We start from the raw sequence: 21,346 nt of genomic DNA, 5'->3' as shown, positions 1-21,346 counted from the left end.
CATATATCTTCAAAACATCAGGACATTCAAAATGCAAATTGCCTTAGTATTCCCACAATGCAAAGTACACATGTATTGCACTACAGGATACTAAGGAAAGTGACGTGAAGTCATCAACCTCTATATACAAGTAAACTAGTCATGAAGATACTTCATGTGCAAACTTGGTTTTCTTTTACTTGGATAAAGGAAACAAGAATTTCTTGGTAAGTTTAATTAGTAATGAAATGAAATAACTTTCTAGATGTAGAATCTGGCATAATTAATCAATGATGCAAACAGCCATGAACCAGTGCTAATTCAGAGTTCTATTTGTATACAGGTGAGATATCAGGAAAATTAAAGGTGTTCATCATACAGAAATTTCACAAGGGTGGATGACTGGCAGAAATAAAGCAAGTTTTGTGGTTGACAAACATGCGAATCTCCCAGAAGCATTTCAGCTTTAAAATAAAGATTGTATTTTTACTTGAGATATTTTGTGAAGGGAAGATTTTAAGACGGTGTTGAAATTTGTTGTCCTAAATTTTTAGTTGTGTTAATGTGAAAATACCCAAATTTGAGAGAAACCACCTTTTCCTCTCTCTTTCTGTGGTCAACAACTAGCATTATTTTAACAGTTATTATTCAAATCAGTTAAAATCATCTAGTAAACTTATTCTATGCTTACATTTCACTTTAAATGGATTTTGCACTATTCTCAATACACTAAGTTTTCTCTAATGATACTTCTTAAAAATTTTTTAACATTATGTAGAACAATTACTATAGTAGTTAATACGTATTTCTGCATATTTATACAGAAATATGTATTAACTACTCAATTACATATTTGAGATTTTTTTTATTTTTTGTTTAGCACTGGTGGACTTTGAATTTTTATTGCATGAGTATATAATATACCACAATTTTTTTCCCAAAGTAAATAGTACATCTTTATTTTTTTCTCAAATTAATCATACGTTAAAGAAATATTTCACAAAATCTTGTCAAAGGTTATACTAATCAAGAGGCTGGTAGTCAAGGGCACTAAATAAACAAAACTGAGCAGTAGTGCCAGTTATGATACCTTAAACATAAAGCAGAAAAGGAGAGCAGAGATAGAAAACTTGTTACATAAAAGAAGTTTTTGTGCATATGTGTGTAAACTGTCACAAATGATATAACATTAAGCACAATTACCAATTCACAAGTGTTTTATCATTGGTTCATGAGATTCGTTATCCCAGAATTAAAGGCCTTGGACAGTAAATGTCTTGCAATGAAAATATATTATACCTGTTTTATGAAAATTATATAATCTATATCTGTACATCTAGTTAGACACACCAAATAACTTAGAAATGTCTGTTATATTAATTCCTAAGAAGGTACTCATCCTGACTGGCATTAATCAGATTATTGTTATTATTAGCAGTGTTTTAACAGCATCATCCTGCTTGTCTTCTATTTTTTTTGGCTCTCCTCTCTTGCCCATAAATACTTAAGGTATAACTATAAATTTAATATTTATCATAACGTGTATGGCAGTGGTCCAACATGCACAGATGAAGCTGTCCTTGGAAATGTACATATTTGAATGGTACAAAATGGAAAGGTGACTGCTTGGCTATTTAAACATAGTAGTGCATGACATAAAAGACTCCTGTGACCAACACTTACTTGGCTAAAAATCAGGTTTGACAATTCAATCACAAAATTTACTAATGAAATTGAAGAAAATAATGTTTCTTAAATACTAATTTACAAACAATAGCTAAATAAAACATTAAACATATATTATAAAAAAAATAAGAATAATACAAATGTGCCCATTTTTAGTATACTCAATTTTTTTTAAATTGCTATGTAAATATTTTTAGAAATAGGAATAACCAAAAGAAAATATCAGAAATCAATAATTCATATAACAATGTACAAGTGTCAATAGTATTATTCACTTAAAAGTAGAATTTTAAGATGCATATATACTTAATAAGTAAACAAAAGTTTCAATAAAGCCCTAAACAATGTACACCTAAACAAGCTATGTACAAAGCACACTAAAGACTTTAATGACAAATACTGCATTATAAATTAAGTTGTTACTGTGGGAATGTTTAAAACTCTTCAGGTATTCCAAAAATGTTCATAATAAAAATAATAATACATATGTACTTGAATAAATTAAAAGGCTCAAGTCTGAATAACAGTTGAAACACTGATTTTACAACAGTAACAAAATGAAACAGTATAATTAATTAAAGAAAATGAAAGGTACAGTACAATCAACTGCATGCATAAGTACAGACTTGGTCTAATTTACAGCTACACTTGAGGTAGTGGGGAAAAAAAATTCACCATTAACATTACCAAAAAAAGCTGCAAGCAACCATTAGGTTCAGAATTAGTTACAGATAATGTAAGCATTAAACTGCATATGAAGAGATGTGACAATTTTAATGTTTGAAAAATTCTCACATCTATGATAATATTAACAGAATGAGATAAATATCACCTATAAAGCTATTGAAGACCATGCAAACAGTACATTCCAAGGAGCAGATATAAGTTTCAAAATGAATATTCAGAAGTTTGAGTCTCTTTTTTTTTTTTTTTTCCCCATGAAAAGAATTTTTCTTGTGTTTACATTTTTTTCTTTTCCCCTCTCCCTGTTGGCTTCAAAATGCACTACAGAATGACTTTAGGATTGAGATACTGGTTGATGATGTGATCTTGACTGTGATGCTAGTTGCTGCATCTGATGCTGCTGATCTTTAATGTGTTTTTCCACCTGCATATAAAATAACATAGTTTATTTATTTATAAATAACACTTAACAGATTATTGATGAATAAGCATGAATTGAGAGTTGTGAATATGTGGAAAGGTAACTAATTTGCTATTTGAAAAGGACGACAAGAAACTTTTCAATTTGACAAAATTGTTCCCCCCCCCATTTCTTATGTTGCAGCATGATTATCATTGGGATGTGATGGTCACCATCAGAAAATAAAATGAATTAACTAAACCAAAATTAATTAACTGAAATGAGATTTATTAATCTCATTTTGGTATTTGCTGCTCTCTCTTCCAGCACTAAGGTGTCCAAAGTAATTCATTTTAGACTTAAATAAAAAAAAAATCCCCTATGCTAATTTTCCCTCCCTCTATATTTTTTTAAATTATGCAAAGAAATCTAACAAATACATACCTAGTCTAGTCATAAATACTATTACAACTTGAACAGCACATAAACCTTTATCAGTAATCATTTACAGCTTTCAGCACATATAAATCACATGTATAACGTGTATATAATAGCAGTAATCAATGTGTGAAATGTCCCCATTTTGCCTTCATATGCACCCAAAGTCTGTGAAGCCAAGTATTGATGGTGGCACACATGCACAACATCCTACGGAAATGCTGCCACTGCTTGCTCCAAATCCACTTTCAGGTTGGCATTTTTTGCAGGCTACTCTTTCAAGCTCCGACCACAATTTGAAGTCTAACATCAGATTCAGATCGGGACTTCTAGACAGCTAATCAGACGGTGATATGTTATCGGGCAGATTCGCATCAAACCACTGTTGTGTGGTTCTTGCCTTGTGTATAAGGGCTGAGTCCTGTGTGTGCAAGAAAGCAGTTAAAATTTCCATAAAGTATATCAAAAGAATGTGCTGAACTTGTGGTACAGCCCCTGAACAACACCTTGTTTCATGGTAGGCAGTGGACTGTACCACAAGTTCAGCACAGTCTTTTGATATACTTTCTGGAAATTTTGACTGCTTTCTTGCAGAAATGCGACTAGGATATATCCTGATACGTCTATCCCTAAACCAATGCTGATGCAGGGTGATGAATTCTCTGAATCCTGGGTGCTATGACACATGCTGTTTGCCAAAACATGTTAGTCATAAATACTATTACAGCTTTCAGCAATAAAGTCATTTAACTGCCACATTTTGCAGTTAAATGACTTTATTTTCACGACTACAGCCAAATGTGGATGTAAATTTATACCCAGAATACTAATAAATTATATTACACAAAAAATGTGTTACAAAGTTTGTATAAATTGTACTCTAATATGTTTTTGGAAAAAGTTACAAATTTCCTAAGGAATTAACGTACACTGCTTACAGGAAACTATGCACAGAGACATTTCAGTATGGAATATGTCCACCTCGAACTGCGATACAGCTCTCACAATGTCATGCATGCTTAACACCAAGTGATTTAGGAATTCTTGAGGCAAACTGGTCCACTCCTCCTTCAGAGCAAGGATAAAACCTTGTTTTCTGGAGGGGAAGAATCAAGAAATTCAAAGACAGAATACAAGGCCAATACAATTAGTTAACCAATAACAGCAAGTGCCACATGCTTGAAGGATCATATCAAATATATAATAAATCATTTCTGATATTTACATAGGATAAGAATCTCCCAAACTTTCAGGAGGAGGAGAGAGAGAGGCAATCATTCCAATTTATATTAGGCCAGTGTAAGATGGCTTCAGAATATTTGATTTAAATCTGCTTCTATGGAGAAGTTGAGACTTTCAAGACAAAACTGTGTTTGGTCTCAATACCATATTGCACGAGACTAGACCTTTGAGAGGGTTAAGGTATTCAAACAGAGTATCAATGCTCAGTAATCATTTTTTATGAAGAACAACCTATCTTTCCAAGTTGTGTTAGATTACATTTACAAGAAACTAAATACCGGCTAGAGACTGAGGCAAAAGTTTGTCTTTTGTAGCTGAAAGGAGATCAGAAATTCTGTTGATAGGAAAAATTTTTCTTTTCAATACCTTTCCAACACTTTAATAAAGAAAGCATTCCTTTCGTGAATATGAAAACCATTGTTGAATTTATTTTCATACCATCTAGTTCCATCTCTTCAGTAAAAAGTTCTCTTTAGTGAATTAAAAGTTCTCATAATAAATATTACGGAGCTAGAAAAAATAACACAATTACATAAAATCAATGATTTTCATGAGTTTAATGCATGAAGAAAAAATTATGAAAAAAAATCTGAAAGTATACAATAGGCCAGCAGCATCAGCAAAAGTAAAATTATAAGAACTGCTGAGACTTCAAAAAGGAAAATTTTGAGATAATTGTTACATATAAAACATTTTTATTCCCCAAAGGAAGTAGGTGAGGCCATTTTAGCCTTGTCTTTTTTTTTTTTTTTTGGAGTCTGAAGAACCTTAAAATTTCAATTTATTAAAAAATTAATGTCGGTGGTAGATGGCATTAGTGTTAGATGATGAAGGTTGGTGGAGTAGTGAGACGAAGAGTTGTAGAGTAGATGTCCTCCCTCGATGAGTCCTTGGACTCCCTGGAGGTGTGATGTAATAATAATAACTTAATTAGCTGCTACAAAGGCATGATTAGTTTACTTTAAAATATCACAACAGGTAAAGAAAGGTAGTTTTTTTTTTTCCCCCTTTTAAATACCCAATTTTTTCTCAATTTGTATTAACAATTTTTAGTCAAAATAGTAAATTTTAGGTCTTTGAAAATAATTTTCAAATTTTATGAGGAATCCTCCCCCCCCACACTTCCTGGCTTGATACCCCTCTCTGTTTTAAATTTTGGACACCTAGAATAAGTAGAATGTCAAAGAAGGGTTAAATTCCCAGAACTCTCCTTTTCCATGGTGAAATGAATATGTGGATGAAGAGAGTGGTTAGTTCATTTTCAGAATGAGGCCAGATGGCTAATATGTCATCTACATAGTGAATTGAGAAAGAGGATTGAGGGAAAATGGTTGAAAACAAAAATCTTCTAGATATCTTACATAATAATTAGTCAAGGGTGAAGAAGATATTGGGCTCTCCCAGCTTGTACCTTCAATTTGTCTACAGATCACACATTCAACTAAAATATCCTGACTGCATTACATATTTAAATTTCTTCACAACTTTCAGAAGGAAATTTTCATACAAAAGACAAATAGTGTTCAGACAAAGGAACGATAGTGAACAAAGAGATGATGTCAAAGCTGACTAAAATATCAGAAACTTGCATGGAAATGTCTGATTTTTTTTTTAGAAAATGTATGCAGTTCTTGATAAATGATCTAGATTGACTGAAGTGTGTGTGCGCGCGTGCGTGCTTATTAGGCAGAAAAAGTACTCGGCCACTAGGTGGTAGATGACTTTCATCATCCAGTGAAATACCATCACTTTGCTCATTGGAGACCTGAAGTCTCCAATGAGCAAAGTGATGGCATTTCACCCCACCCCCCAAAAAAAATCTTTAACGTGCAGTGCGAGTTCTGTAATTCTACAAGCTGGTCTCTTTGGTTCTCTACAGTTAATGTAGAGAACCAAAGAGGCTTCCTAACCAGCTGACATATAACCTTACTGGCAGCTGTGCTGCAGGTCGTGCCTGGAGGGAAGCTGTGCACTATGCAGGGAATACTTATGAAACCATATATTATAGTTTGGACACTGGATACTTTCTATATGAGCGACATGTTGAAGAGTACAATTTCTCCACTACATGTTCCCCCTGCCCTTTTCTCTTTGCCTCCAAAATGATAAAATGAGATTAAACCTAAATAATTATAGCATCACCATGGTTAAACTAGAAAATAAATCTCTCTCAAAAATCCTCCTCCACCCAAAAACTTGAATCTTAATCAAAAATCTTACAAACAAAAAATTCCGCATTCACTTCACCAACATTCATGGTATCCATAAAAACTTCAACGATGTACATTATTACCTTTAGACATCCAAACCTGAAGTTCTATTTCTGACTGACCCCAAATTTCTGTTGGATCAACCACAGAATATTTTAACATATTTTAACATCCAAATTACATCCTATTTAACTCCTACATAAAATTCTGTGTGGGTGACATGTTGAAGAGCACAATTTCTCAACTACATGTTCCCATCCTCTTTTCTCTTCACCTATGAAATGATAAAATGAGATTAAACCTAAAACTTGAAAGTGCAACTTGAGTATGCAAGAAAGGATTAAGACATCAAGGAAGTGGGGGTGATATTTAGGTTTGGGGGAGGGGGTGCAGTATCAGTGATGAGACAGAGATGGATAGGGGAGTGTTGTATAAAAGAGATTTGGTGTGAGTCAGTTGGAGAAACTGTTGCAAGAGAGAATGACTGGAGTGCATATAAGACCTGAGGGAGCAAGATGTTAAGGAAGAGCAAGAGGTAGGCAAGTTTGTGAATCTAGAGGTGAGTGGTGCGAGTAGAGAGAATATGAGAGAAGGAACACGGAGTGGACAGGGGGACACTGCATGAGAAGTGTAGATGATGGTTTCAGGAGTAGATGTGTGAGTGCGCAAGAGAAGATTAAGACAGTCAAGGATGTGGGGTTGATATTTAGATCTGGGGAGGCATGTGGTAATCAGTGATGATAGGTAGGAATGAATAGGGGAGAGTGTAGAGGAGTGATCTCTGAAGAGTGGGGTTAGTGGGACTAGTTACAGAAACAGAAATGACCTAATGTATATGTTTACAAATGCTAGAAGTATTCGAAACAAGGGGAATGAAATTGTAGCATTGATAGAGTTCATTTACCCAAAAATTGTTGGTATAAGTGAGACATGGTTGAATGAGGAGAAGATTCTGACAGGAATAAAGATGGAGGGTATGTAGTCTTCTGAGTATGATGATGGCAGAGGAGTTGTGCTGCCCATTTAGGGTGGAGATGCTAGGAGCAAATACTGATAGTGGTTTTTTTTGAAGCAGCATGGTGTGAAGTGGAGGTGGACAGGATGAAACATTTAATAGGGTGTTGCTATAGACCTGGTAATGTGGGAGGCAGTGAGAAGGAAATGTTTAGACAAATTGGTCTCAAATCATTATGAGAGATTTCAATTATAGTAATATAGACTGAAATGAAGACAGCATCAGGAAACTATGTAATAGAGGCCACATGTGAATCGAGGGTCTTGGATTTAATTATCTCATCAAACCCAAGACCAATCCAAAATCAATAAAGAGCCAGCAAGGAAGGTGACTCACTTCACAAAGGTAGCAAAGGTGCGGTATGAGCAGCAGTTAGTAAATGATGCTAAAAGAAATCCTAGGGAATTTTTTCGATACATAGCTAGTAGAAGGAAGAATGATTATGAGAGGATGATGTTGGTCAGTGATAATGCTGAACAGTGAGGAGGATAAAATAGAGGTGTTAAATGAGCAGTTCATTAAGGTATTCCATCCTTGTGATTTTAATATCATGCAGAACTTGAGGGCAGTGGGAATGTGGAAAGAACCACTGATGGTGAGTAAACATGAAGTATGTGAGAATTGAGTAAATTTGATGTCAACAAGGCCATGAGACTTGATGGTATATCACTGCATGCCTTGAGGGAATGTTCCAGTGAGTTAACACCTTTAAGGGACATTTTCAACTTGAGTCTTAGATTAGCCCAGGTCCCAAAGGAATGGAAAGATGGCAAAACTGTTCTGCTTCATAAAGGAGGAGATAAGACCAAGGCTTCGAATTATAGGCAAATCTACTTGTCTGGAATTGTGGTCAAGATGTTGGAGAAGCTAGTGAGGACAAGGATTCAAAAACTGGGTGGACAGCAGTAGAATTCTCTTTAATGGACAGCATGGGTTTGCTAAAGGAAGATTGTGTTTTAGCAATCTGTTTACTTATTATAACAAGATGACAAATACATTGGACAAGGGGTATGCATATAGAGTAGTATATTTAGATTTTGCAAAGGCTTTCGAAGGATTACCACGACAAACTAGTAGTTAAATTAGAACACATGGGGGTTCGATAGTAGATTAGTGCATTGGATTAGAGATTGGCTGTCTGATAGGTATATCACAGGTTGTGTATAGGGGAAGTGATATCCCACAAGAGGAAATTTACTAGTGGCATGCCCCAGGGTTCTGTGTTAGAGCCATTGTTGTTTAATTTGTATGTAAATGACATTGGAAAGAGCTTAAATAGTGATATACGGTTGTTTGCAGATGATGCAAAATTGGGAAGAGTTATGAGACGTAGAGCAGATGTTGTAGCTTTGCAAAACGACCTAAACAGACCGTCTGAATGGGCGAATGTGTGGGGATGTCAGTTTAATGTTACAGTGTCAAGTTTTAAAATTTGGGAAGCAAAGATGGTATGCAGAATATAGGATTAGTGGGGATATTCTGGAGGAAGTGGAAGAGCTGAAGGATTTGGGGTTGTGGTGGATAGAGACTTGAAATTTCATGGGCATTTTGCTAAAATTGTGAGGATGGCATAGCAGATAATGGGAATGATGCAGAGAACACTGACATGTAGAAGTAAGGAAGCTGTGATTCCACTGTACAAGACTACGATCAGGCTGCATATGGATTACTGTGCACAGATTTCAAGATGTTGGAGAGGAGTCCAGAGATGATTGACTAAGTTGGTTTCTGGTCTCTGGAATACGAGGACAGATTCAATCAACAACAACCAAGGGTTTCACACTCGTGTCTGATGCCATCTTGATATGATTCTTCCATTGCATTCTATTTTGTGCAAGATGACTCAGTTTGTGTACAGAGTTTCCGCACCATTTGACAATGTCATGGTCCCATTCTCTTTTGTTCTTTCCTTCAATCATCCCAAACAGCAGCATTGTTAATTTCTTCACATTGTTCATTCTACATATATGGCCAAATATACGTAGTTTCCTGTTGATTATTTTCTGGATCAGGTTTTCTTTTGGTTGTATTCATCTATAGATATCCTCATTGTTCAACATCAGTAACATCTGATATGCTAATGACACAGCTATCCTGGCTGACAGTATTCAGGATCTTCAAAATTTTTTCGAACTAATGAACAAAGAGAGTGAAAAAATGGGATTAAGAATAAATATCACCAAAACTAAATTCCTGGTCATAAGCAAGAAACAAATAGAAAGGGTGACAAAATTTAAATATCTCAGATGCTGGTTAAATGAAGAATGTAACCCAGAAATGGAAATAAAAAGTCAGAATTGGAATGACAAGAAAAAAAAAATTCTCCTGATGAAATCAACACTGTTTAACTGCAATTTAAATTTAGAGCTTCATGTATGCAGACGAAGAAGATCTTGGCTGGCAGACATCAGACAGTGGACTGACATGAGCTCTGAAAGCTGTGGGGCTTCTGATCTAATGTCCAATCCTTACCTTCACGTGGTGTGCTCTGTTAGTAAGTACCTACTGGGTACTGAATGAATGATGATGGGCTGGCAATTTGGGACTTAGCCGATCAAATTGTACTCTCTACTGGCTAAACTCACAAATGCACATGATGATATAACATACTAAGATTTCAGGCTAGCTGAGGTCTCTTCAGGGAACTGAGGCGAACAGTGAAAAGTCAGCTACCAAAACAAGCTCCAACTCAACATCTAGAAGAAGAATAAACGCAACAACAGAAGAACTGAATTTATTTATTTCGTATGGGTTCGCCCCTTTCCTCCTCCTAATGAGAGATTAAGTATGTATTTTATGACTGAAGATCCATGTGTATTCATGAGGCAAGTTTGCCTGTTCTGAGGGCCAAAAAATCCGAGTTTCTGGGTGAAAAAAAACCTCTACCTCCGTATGAGACTAGCCAACTCATCTTTAGTCGAAAGAGACTAGATAAAGGTTCCTGACATCATGGACAGGAATCGAACCCAGGTCTTTCCAACCAAAGGGCTTCATCTCTACCACTGAGCCTACGGAGGCCCTTAAAAGAACTGAAGATAGAAACCATCAATATAAGGAGTATTAATGGAAAGGAAATTGAATTTGCAAGAGAATTGGAAAAGTACCATGTGGACAAACGAGGGCTGTTTGAAAAGTTTGGTAAAATAATATGTTAAACACATTGCTTTTGGAAAAAATCACCTTTATTTCTCAACATAGTCTCCATCGAGGTCTACACATTTTCTAGAGCGTTCCCAAATTTTTCATCCCATCTAAAAAAATTAGGATTTGTCAAATTGTGCAAAATAGTCATTGACAGCCTTGATGACATCCTCATTCGAAGAAAGTTTTTTCCCACCGAGCCAAATTTTTAAGTTTGGGAACAAGAAGTCACACAGGGGCCAAGTCTGGAGAATATGGTGGATGTGGAACCAATTCAAACCTGATTCGTGCAATTTTGCCATTGTGATGGCCAATGTGTGGGACAGTGCAGTGTCTTGATGAAAGAGCACTTTTTTGTGTGCCAATCTTGGCCATTTTTTTTTTTCCGCTTCTTTTAAATGACCCAACAATGTTATTGTCTTACCCTTTTCCAAATAGTCTATCATGATAATTCCAAAAAACAGTGGCCATCACCTTCCCTGCTGAAAAACGGTCTTTGCTTTTTTTGGTACTCTTTCACCAAGCATTGTCCACTGTTTTGACTGCTGCTTGAAACTCAGGTGTTAGTTGGTGGATCCAAGTTTTGTCTACAGTCACGAATCGATGCAAAAAATTCCTGTGAATTGTGATTAAACATCACCAAACACTGCGTTGAAATGTCTTTTCGCATGCATTTTTGATCGGCAGTCACCCATCGCGTACACAACTTTTTCATGTGCAATTTTTCATGCAAGATATTATACACCCATTTGGTTGAGATGCCTACAATCTCAGCAATCTCACACACTTTCACTTGGCGGTCTTCCATAATGATACCATGGATTTTGTCAATCATTTCCTTTGTAGTAACCTCAGTTGGGCATTCTGAGTACGCTTCATCTTTGATGGACTTATGACCATGTTTATACTCATTTATCCAAAAATAAATAGTCTTTAATGCTGGTACAGAGTCCCCATGAACTGCATCTAACTCGGCTTTGATCTGCACAGCCATCCACTTTTTCAAATAAAAGTGTTTTATCACTGCACAAAACTCATTTTTCTTCTTTTTATGAAAAATGCGAACATGGTTATTTTAAATGTTTGCTAAACGAGAACTACGCATCTCACGTAGCTAAAATTTTGCTAGAAGTCATGAAAAAGATGATATGTGCCGACATTGGTATGAATAAACGAATCATGTCGCTGTCTATTGGAAATTTATCAAACTTTTCAAACAATCCTTGTAATTGCCATTAGCTGTATAACTGAGAGGAGACCTCCACATAGCCTTTAAAGGAATGCAGAGAACCGACCAGGGCTTCTGACCTAATGTCCAATCCTCACCTTCTCGTGGTGCATCCTGTTGGGTATCTACTTGGATATTGAATGAACGAGGATGGGCTAGCAATTTGGGATTTAGCCAACCAAATTGAATTCTTATTGGTTAAACCAAAATAAAAAATGATGGTACAACATGACAAAATTTCATGCCGGCTGGGGCATCGCCTGGATATGGCAAATATCTGTTGGATTTCTGCTCAGGACATGGACTGGTTATTACTAACACCATGTTCCAACATAAAAATGTGCACAAATTCACATGGAGAGAAGAGGCTAGGAATAAGAAAAGTCTCATCAACTATGTTATTGTTGATAGTGATGTTTTCTCCCTGGTGCAGGACACCAGAGTGTACAGAGGATTTGAAATTGGAAGTGATCACTATTTAGTCTTGAGCAGGATAAAATTGAATTTCATATTGAAAAGAATAACATGTAAGAAAGTTTTGAAGCGAATAAAAGTTGAGCAGCTCTCAGATGTGAACTGTAGACTAAAATACACAAAGATTATTGAAGAAAAAATGAAAGCGTTTGAGAACAGGAATCAAACCTTGGAGATTCAGTGGCAAGCCTTGAAGAAAGCTCTGATTGATTCAGCTTGAGAAGCATGTGGTGAAGTTGTCTGCAAGGATAGAAAAATTAGAACTCCATGGTGGACACAGGAAGTTAAAGAGGCAGTGAAGGAAAAGAAGAAAGCATATCAAAAGTTCCTGGCAAATAAGTCAGCTTGTGCTCTTAGAGAATACAGAGACAAATTCAAGAATGCTAAACACTGTGTAAAACTAGCTAAACAAAAGTCATGGGAGGACTTTGGCAAGAATATAGAAAATAAATATCAAGAAGGTGGCAAAATATTCTGGAGGTTGTTGAAGAAGCTTAGGAATGGAGGAAAGAGTGCTCTAAAGGAAGTTAAGAGATGATAAAAGTGACACAAAAACGGGAGAAAAAGATATCCTTGAAGTATGGAGTAATTACTTTGAAAAACTGCTAAATGAAATGAGAAGTGATGACAGCACAGTGGTAAAAAACCTGACCAGGCATGCCAGTCAAGAATACATATCCATACTTGAAGTAGAAAAAGCCATCAAAGGCTTGAAATGTGGAAAGGCAGCAGGAGTAGATGATATTCGACCAGTAATGGTGAAGTATGGTGGTATAAGAGTCTTACAGTGGCTGCACTGCATAGTTCAGAAAGCCTGGACAGAGGGACGAATTCCCGATGATTGGAGTACAGCTCTCATAGTACCCATATATAAAAAGGGAAATAAAACTGTTTTTCCCTTTTTATATGGAGAATTACATATAAATGTAATTCTCCATATAATTACAGAGGTATTTCCCTACTGAGTGTTCCTGGCAAGATCTATGCAAGTATACTTGAGAAACGGTTGAGAAGAATTGTGGAAGAAAAGCTTGGTGAAGAACAAGCTGGATTCAGGCCAAATAGAGGCTGTCAGGATCAGATCTTCACTTTACAACAAATAGTCCAGAAAACATGGGAACATAACAGAGATCTGTATTTAAGTTTTGTCGATTTGGAAAAGGCATGACAAGGTGCCAAGAGAGAAGCTATTCAATACACTACAGTTTTATGGTGTCAATGGGGCATTATATCAAACAATACTTAGTCTTTATTTGAGTTGTAAGTCAGCAGTTAGAATTGAAGGAAGCACAGGAAGATGGTTTAATGTTAAATCTGGTGTGAGACAGCGATGTACATTATCCCCTCTGTTATTCATTATCTATATGGATCACATTATGAAGGAAAGTGGTATTAAACATGATATCAAAATGTCAGCTCTTTGATTTATGCAGATGATGTTATACTTCTAAATAAATCTGCTATAAGTCTGCAATTCTCTGACTAAATTGAATAACTGTTGTGATAGATATGGTGTGAAGGTCAGCAATAAAAAGACAAAGACAATGAAAATAGGCAGAATCAATGAAAATGTCAACTGTGTTGTGAATGGAGAACCTGTGGAAAAAATAAAACATTTCAGCTACTTAGGCACGATTTTTTAGTGAAGATGGTAAATTAAATATAGCAATAGACAACAGAATCAGCAAAGCTGGTATGGTGGGAAGTCAATTGAATAAATTCATATGGAATAAGAGAGAAATTAGTCGGAACACTAAATTAGCTGTATACAAGACAGTGTTCAAACCAATTTTAACTTATGGATCTGAGAGCTGGGTCAGAAGTAAAACAATTGACCAAAGACTAGAGACCGCAGATATGAGAGTCCCCAGAAAGATTTGGAGCGTGAACAGATGGCATTAATGGCAATATCATATTAAAAACGAGGATATTAGGAAAAACTTGACATTATCAACATCCAGGAATGCGTTAGCAGAGCTAATCTCAGGTGGTATGGTCACTTAAACAGAATGGGCGAGGAAAGATTAGCCAAACAAGTGTTCTCCGCTAGGAAAACGTCCCAGAGAAAGACCAAGATATAGGTGGATTGATACGGTACAAAGTGCTTTAGATGATAAAAATCTAAGATCTGATAATATTGGAGTCTTAACAAGTAACAGACTGATTTGGAGGAAAATTGTAGATAGGAAGTTAGTAATGATGTAAATTTTTCATGTAGTACTATCATGTCCTGTATACCCCTTGAGGGTACATGGCAGGAATTTGATGATGATGATGATATGCTTCTTTTCTTGAAAGTGATCGTGGATTGCATTGGCTGAACCTTTTTGTGCTGCATACTGTGAACTTTATAGAGCTAACAGTCAATTCGTTCATTTTGTAACCATGTGCAGCCAATTTTGATTAAATAAATATATAAACACAAAGAAAAGGGCAACTTTTAGTTTTATTTTTCATGTTGGAGGTTTAATGGAATATTTACAGCCCTAGGAAAGGATTAAAAACTAATTTTATTAATGCTTCCAGTATTTCATCTCAGTCACTGAGACATCTTCAGGGATTACAAATAAATCTTGTAACACACACACACTCAAATACAAAACAATACTCTAAGTGAAACACGGTGGTGAATCTAAAGACCTATCTAGATGGTGCACCCTCTATGGGCATTTGCAGGTGGCCTAGGATGTAAAGTGGGATCTCTGATAATTAATGTTTCCCAAATTTTGCGAAGTTTTATGCAACCGTATTTATTTAAATTCTGTTGATTTCTGAGTGCCGCTGCAGATTCTAAAAACGGTCTTTCTTTTTGAATTTACTATGGTGGAGCATGGTGGTTTTTCTCCAGGAGATTCTGTAGGTTGTATCCAAAACATAGTCTGCAAGGCCAAGATTGCCCATAGTTGTAATTGCAGATGTATGATTTGTGTTCTTCTAAACCAGGATTTCCCAAATTGTGTTCCGTGATGTCAGTGACCAAGTCGTGCATTTTTAAACATGGAAGTAATTAGGGAAAGGGAATACCGCTGTTTATGATCAGTCATAAAAATTGCCTGCAAGACAATTACAACAATGGGCAGCATATCCATGTTCTCAAAACTGAACAAAATAACATGTGTTGCAAATGTCAGTGACCAAGCTGCATATTTTTAAACAGGGAAATATTCATGAATTATCGTTAATTTTCACACATTGAAATGTTTCAACATTCAGGAAAGAGAATACCGCTGTTTATAACTGTTCATAAAAATTGCCTGCAAGCCGATTACAACAATGGGCATTCTCTGTTGCCCATTGTTGTAATCCACTGAAATTGAAGATCAAGGTAGTCTGTATCCGGTTCTCAAATCTAGTAATACTGAATACTTTCTTCGCAGGTTTGTATTGTAGGGTGAAAGTGCTTGTTTTGAAACCGTAGTGCCATGATTTTTTAAAAGTAATAAGCCTACAGATTTAAATTTTAATATGAATAAGAGACAAGGGACTTCAATTTTGGTGTTAAGAAATCTCTTATTGAAGGTGTTTGTGATGCAACAGATAATGATTCATCTACCTCCAGCCTACAAAGCAATCTCCAGGATGTACAAAAGGAGAGGAAAACTACAAGCACACAGGAGAAAAAGTCTGCATTCACTCATAAGTACTTATAATATTATAAATTTTTGGTGATCAGAATGGGATATGCAATGAAAATCAGCACAAATTAATTTAACCTCCAAACCGGCTGGTGTGGATGATATAGTCAGCTCTCCCTAGCTTTTTTCATGGATCAAAACTTCGTCGGCACTCTACCTTTTATCATGCCATTACCTTTCTCCGCTGTTAATCTTGTTACGGCTATTCTACAGCCATTAGTGGATTAACTGTTGCTGAGTGACCTTTGTGTCCCCCTGTCTCTTTACGTCTATTGTGTGTTGCTTAGAATTTCATTTACTGTCCTAAGTTATTTGACCTTTCTTGCCTCTAAAATGGTTTATTGTGTCTCTTCCCAAAAATTGAAACGAATTTCACATATGTGAAAGAAATCAATCCTGAAATGACCACTGATCAGCTTTTGCAATGAATCTATTTAGTGATAGTAAATTTGGTGTATTATTTTATTCTACAAATCGGTGCACCGGAAGAGTTGCACTGATTGTTCTTTCACTTTACGTATAATAATTGAATACTTCTTTTTTTTGCAAATTTCAGAATTTTCAAATGTTGGCTTTGAAAATATTGTCAAATATTAATATTTTTAAATAATATTTATTGAAATAAATATGTCCTTTTGCTTTTGTTTGTAGCCAAATAGTATTATATGGATCATCACATTTCAGTTTTAGAAACGATTTTTTGTTATTCATAAAGACGATATAAAAAAAAAATTTTTAAATGCTAAATTGCATTACTTGGTTTCCGATTGTGTCTTTTTGGTATCCAAAATTTATATCCAATGATATTTTAGCAGTGATTCTTCGCCTTCGTCTTTTATTTATTTACTTGTATTATGCACATTACGACTATATCCAGTGCGTATACTTGTAGATATGTTGAAAATATGTGAAAAATATCATATACGGAATGATTCAAAATTTTTGCTTATTTTGAAGATTTTCTAATGCCCCCCCCCCTCCTCCTTATTCTCTCCTGGAACTGAATTGCATAACTACTCTAAATTTCTATACAGGTTTGAAAGCTTTTCTAGGCGTCATTCAAAATCAATTACTTCATTTTACCATTTTGACAAAAGATATACGGCAATCAGATTGTACCGTGAAACTTCTAATTCTGTTCTATTTATTTGCAATCTAAAACCAGCTGCTCTACTGTCCACTGAAATTATGTGAAATTTTAGAAATATGCTATATTTTCACCACATAAAATTGTTTATATGCATACCACACAAAAGAAAGTTCAGGAGTATTATTTTTGTTTGTTTTTCTTTAAAAAAAATCTAAATATTACTTCTGCTGCTGGAAGCTATTTCTGAAATAATCTACGTCTTATAAATACTTGGTAATATCCTCTTAGCTGGAGGAAAAGTTGAAGGCTTACTCAGTGCTATTGAGAAGAAAGGGGAGAACGCTAAAGTCGCACTAAAGTGCCTCAGGCTGTAGTGCAGAATATGTCAAGAATGTCTTGTTTCCTTTTCGATTGTTGATTACCTATATCCTAACAGAAATACTGACATTTCGTTTACATGCTTATACATTATTTATGCCAAAATAATTGCTTAATTTATAATGATCAGTTTTACTTTTATTATCAAAAATTAGAAATTAAATCATACAATTATCTTGAAAAAGAGGATTTGAATTATTTTCAAAGAAAAGGTGCATATGCGTTTCATAATCTTCTTTTCTTTGGGGGGGGGGGTATAGACCTAATCAATCTGCGGATATTTCAGATAATTTATTTCATAAATCGTTCTCAAGACAGCTGTTACAAACGTAAATCACTTGGGGAACATACCCATTCACTTTAGTGTAAAATAGTAGCAAAGGTTCAGTTACTTTAGATATGTAATCTAGAAGAAAATGTTATGTCTGCTGAGATTAGCATCTTACATGAATAATTTTTCTGGCATGATTTCTCTATTCGTTATAATGTAACCAATTTCCAGATTTTTTCTCTCATGCAGACTCCATGTTATATGCAGTGATTTCTTCTTTGTACTACAAGAAAAAAAAATCAGATAACAGAAGAAAAATGTGTAGTATTTTCTTTTCCACTGGCTGAATTTACAATGTTCTTTCTCTGTGTTTTGAAGAGAAAGTGCAAATGACTTTTTTTCTTACTATTTTTGCCATTATAACCTCTCATATAATTATAAGAGTGACATTTTACTGTTTTTCTCCCACACGAGAAACAGAAATAAGGTAGTAATAATATTGTTGATTACGTCAAACTTCATTGCAGCAGAAATTTTTATGACAAAACTTTGTATCACATCAATGTTGAGTGTTGGCAAGATGAAAATGTTCCCGTTATTATTTATATATTTCATTTATTAACTAGTGTTCCGTGTTCCGGTCTGGTAGGCCAGTTCTCCTTCAATTGTGATAACTCGAAAGGGGGTTCCGCCCCTGAATTCTGATGACTCGACACTCAGGGTAGCCCCCGAGTTTCAAAACGATTCGAAAAACATGACATAAAAAGGCTTATCATTTTATATGTATATAGGGTAGATTTTATTTCATTATTTTTTATTGTTTTGGTGAAATACTTTACCTGGATTACTCTTATATTTTATTCCTTTGAAAATATCATTCTGTGTCATAAAAAGAAATTAAAAATTCGCCTTCAAGATGAAAAGGAAACAGTTCATTCAGGTATCCCTCTATCAATATTTGTAGTCCTGAAAAGGACTGTTTTGATGGCCTTGAAAACAAACATTTTTTATTTCATACTGTTCAGAATTTAAAATTCTTGAACAGTGTGGAACACCTCGAAGCAAGGGTAAACACACAAAGCAGTTTTACACTCAGGGCACCAGAATTTTGTTTCCTTTCTGATATATTTCTTATTACATGCATAACATTTGCGTGCAGGTTTTTTTTTTTATTAGCCATTGGTGGTAGATTTTCGGGAAAATGGCTGGAGTTAGCAGCATTCAACATCAGATGTCTGGCAGGATTTCCTGTTTTTCTGCTTGCTGAAGAAGGCGCATGTGCATGCAGCAATGCTTTTGCAATTTCTATTCTGTATTCTAGATATGTTATGGTAGACAAACATTTTTTCTTGTGCAGGAGGAAACTGTTCCAAATAACAAAATCTAATACATGTCCAAATACTTTTTTGTAATATTTTTTATGCTGTTTCCTCATTACAGAGTAGAATGATAGCTGCTGATCGCACCTGTCGACTCCATCCATAGTGTCGTTGTATGCACACACAGCAATGGGTTTTTCTTTCTTCAAACCATGCTTCTCCATGGATTCCGTTGATGGATTGTGCAGGGAAGACAGCAGAAAAACATCTTTTTTGTCTTTCCAACGTAGTGCAAAGACTTTCCCTCCATAGATGCAAAGATTTTCCTGATAAGCTCTGATTTCCCCCTTCTATAGCTTTCCTGAAGCCAGATCTGGAGGCATGTCTCGCCTTTTAGCATTTACAGTACCATAACTATCTGTACAATGCTGTAAAAGCAAATCAGCGAGTTGAGGACACATATAGTAATTATCCATTGTAATGCAGTAACCTTTCCCCAGTAAAGGGTCTCTCAATATCAGACAATATACATAAATAATATGTATATTGTCTGATTTATAATTTGTTAATTTATAATAATCACCACATAGTTTCAGTATCGAAAAATTAAAGTTATGTGGAACAATTACTAGAGAAAAATAACGAATTAAATAAAAACTGTACCTATGTTTCATAACAGTTTTCGGGTGTGTGATAGTAATGCCACGGTGTGGGGGGAGGGGAGGGTTAAACTATCAGAGGCGAAATAAAGTTCAATTCTATTGTGAAAGGAAATGAAATTTCGATATACATATTTTGAATGATAAAAATAAGCAAATCTATCGCTTACTTTAAAAATTGGAGAATAAAATATCTGAATTATGCAGAAAATATAAATTTAAATCATAACTGTTAATTTCATTTTGTAATGACCAATTATACAAGGAAACCAAGAAAGTGAAAGTACAAAGAAGAGTAGATTACTATACAACATGAAGAAAAAATTTAGTAATATGATTAAAGAATTTCATGTTATTCTCTATAAAGCAAAGTTGCTCAAGCGTGTCCTAAAGGAAATCTGTGAAGTATTATTCGATTTCGAAGGTTTTGTACAAAAATAAAAATAATATAAACTGGAACGTCGGCAGCCGGTTTTCTTTTCTTTTTTTAAAAGAATATTTCAAATAATTATCGTAAATTAATTTCTTCGAGAACAAAGAAAAATCTTTTGTCTAGTAAGCGATTAGAAAAAAATTAGCGCAAAAAAATAAAATTGGTTCTCCAAGGTAGGCTTTATTCACTTAAATATTTTTAAGTGAACAAATTATACAAGATCTTTATTTTATCCAGACATTAAAATTGTATTGTACAATAAAAAGAGAAAACAAAAATATAAATAATTTCTCTATTTTTAGTCTATCCTATATAACTAAAATCCAGTTGACCAGCATGGAACAAGGAAGTGCGTTTCTTGTTATAGGCAACTGAGAGGCAGCTACGAATGCGAGATAATCCGATTAACCGTTCTCTTCAGCGTGAGGGTTTATCACACGTTCTAATGGACATGAGGGTCAAATTGCACTTCTTATCCAGGTTCTTTAAAAAGGTGGGCTGAAACATATCCAGATTTAGTTGGACGTCTATTGACGTCCTAGCCGTTTGGAAGGTTAATGATGTTGGCCTGAGGAAACTACATATGCTACAAGATTTCATTAGTTCAGTGATTGATAACGGATTTAAATGTAATTTTATATTTGTCAACATGTCACCGTACACATAAGTGAACTAATACTCTTTATGATTATGCCATAATTAATTATTAATAATTACAAAATAACCAAGGTGTTCTGTGAAAATTTCAGGATTTGTGAAGTGTTCTGTCATAAGAAAAATCTGGGAAACATTGTTCTAAACAGATGGTTGCTAATCTATCTGTCTGTCCAAAGTAAGCCAGCTTGCAGAGAAAGGGTACTTTATATACTCCAGGCACAGAGAGAGGAGGGAACTGATCTTTGGTAGAACTAATAAGGGTAGGAAGTTTATGGTGAGGTTACAAGAGTTATTTGTAATCCCAAAAGATGTCTCAGTGACAGATGATATACTGGAAGTATTAAAATTAGTTTTCAATCCTTTCCTAATGCTGTAAATATTTCATTAACCCTCCAACATGATGCCCT

The 21,346-nt window shown here is 35.0% G+C and overlaps 1 protein-coding gene across 1 annotated transcript in view; it reads right to left on the bottom strand.

Moving 5' to 3' along the window:
- Positions 1 to 925: 925 nt before the first annotated feature.
- The window catches only part of LOC150105482 (protein LSM12-like), a 99,855-nt gene continuing 79,434 nt past the window's right edge, over positions 926 to 21,346 (bottom strand). The window contains exon 5 of the mRNA XM_090394844.1: positions 926 to 2,773. Within this exon, the coding sequence (XP_090250970.1) occupies positions 2,684 to 2,773 (90 nt within the window). The 3' untranslated portion in view covers positions 926 to 2,683. The remainder of the gene's footprint in view (positions 2,774 to 21,346) is intronic.

Source organism: Typopeltis vanoorti, chromosome 6 (assembly GCF_054136105.1).
Source record: "Typopeltis vanoorti isolate ZY-2024b chromosome 6, IOZ_Tvanoo_1.0, whole genome shotgun sequence".
Classification (NCBI taxonomy): domain Eukaryota; kingdom Metazoa; phylum Arthropoda; class Arachnida; order Uropygi; family Thelyphonidae; genus Typopeltis; species Typopeltis vanoorti.
The sequence above is the reverse complement of the archived record's forward strand: the minus strand, read 5'-3'. Positions and strand labels throughout refer to the sequence as shown.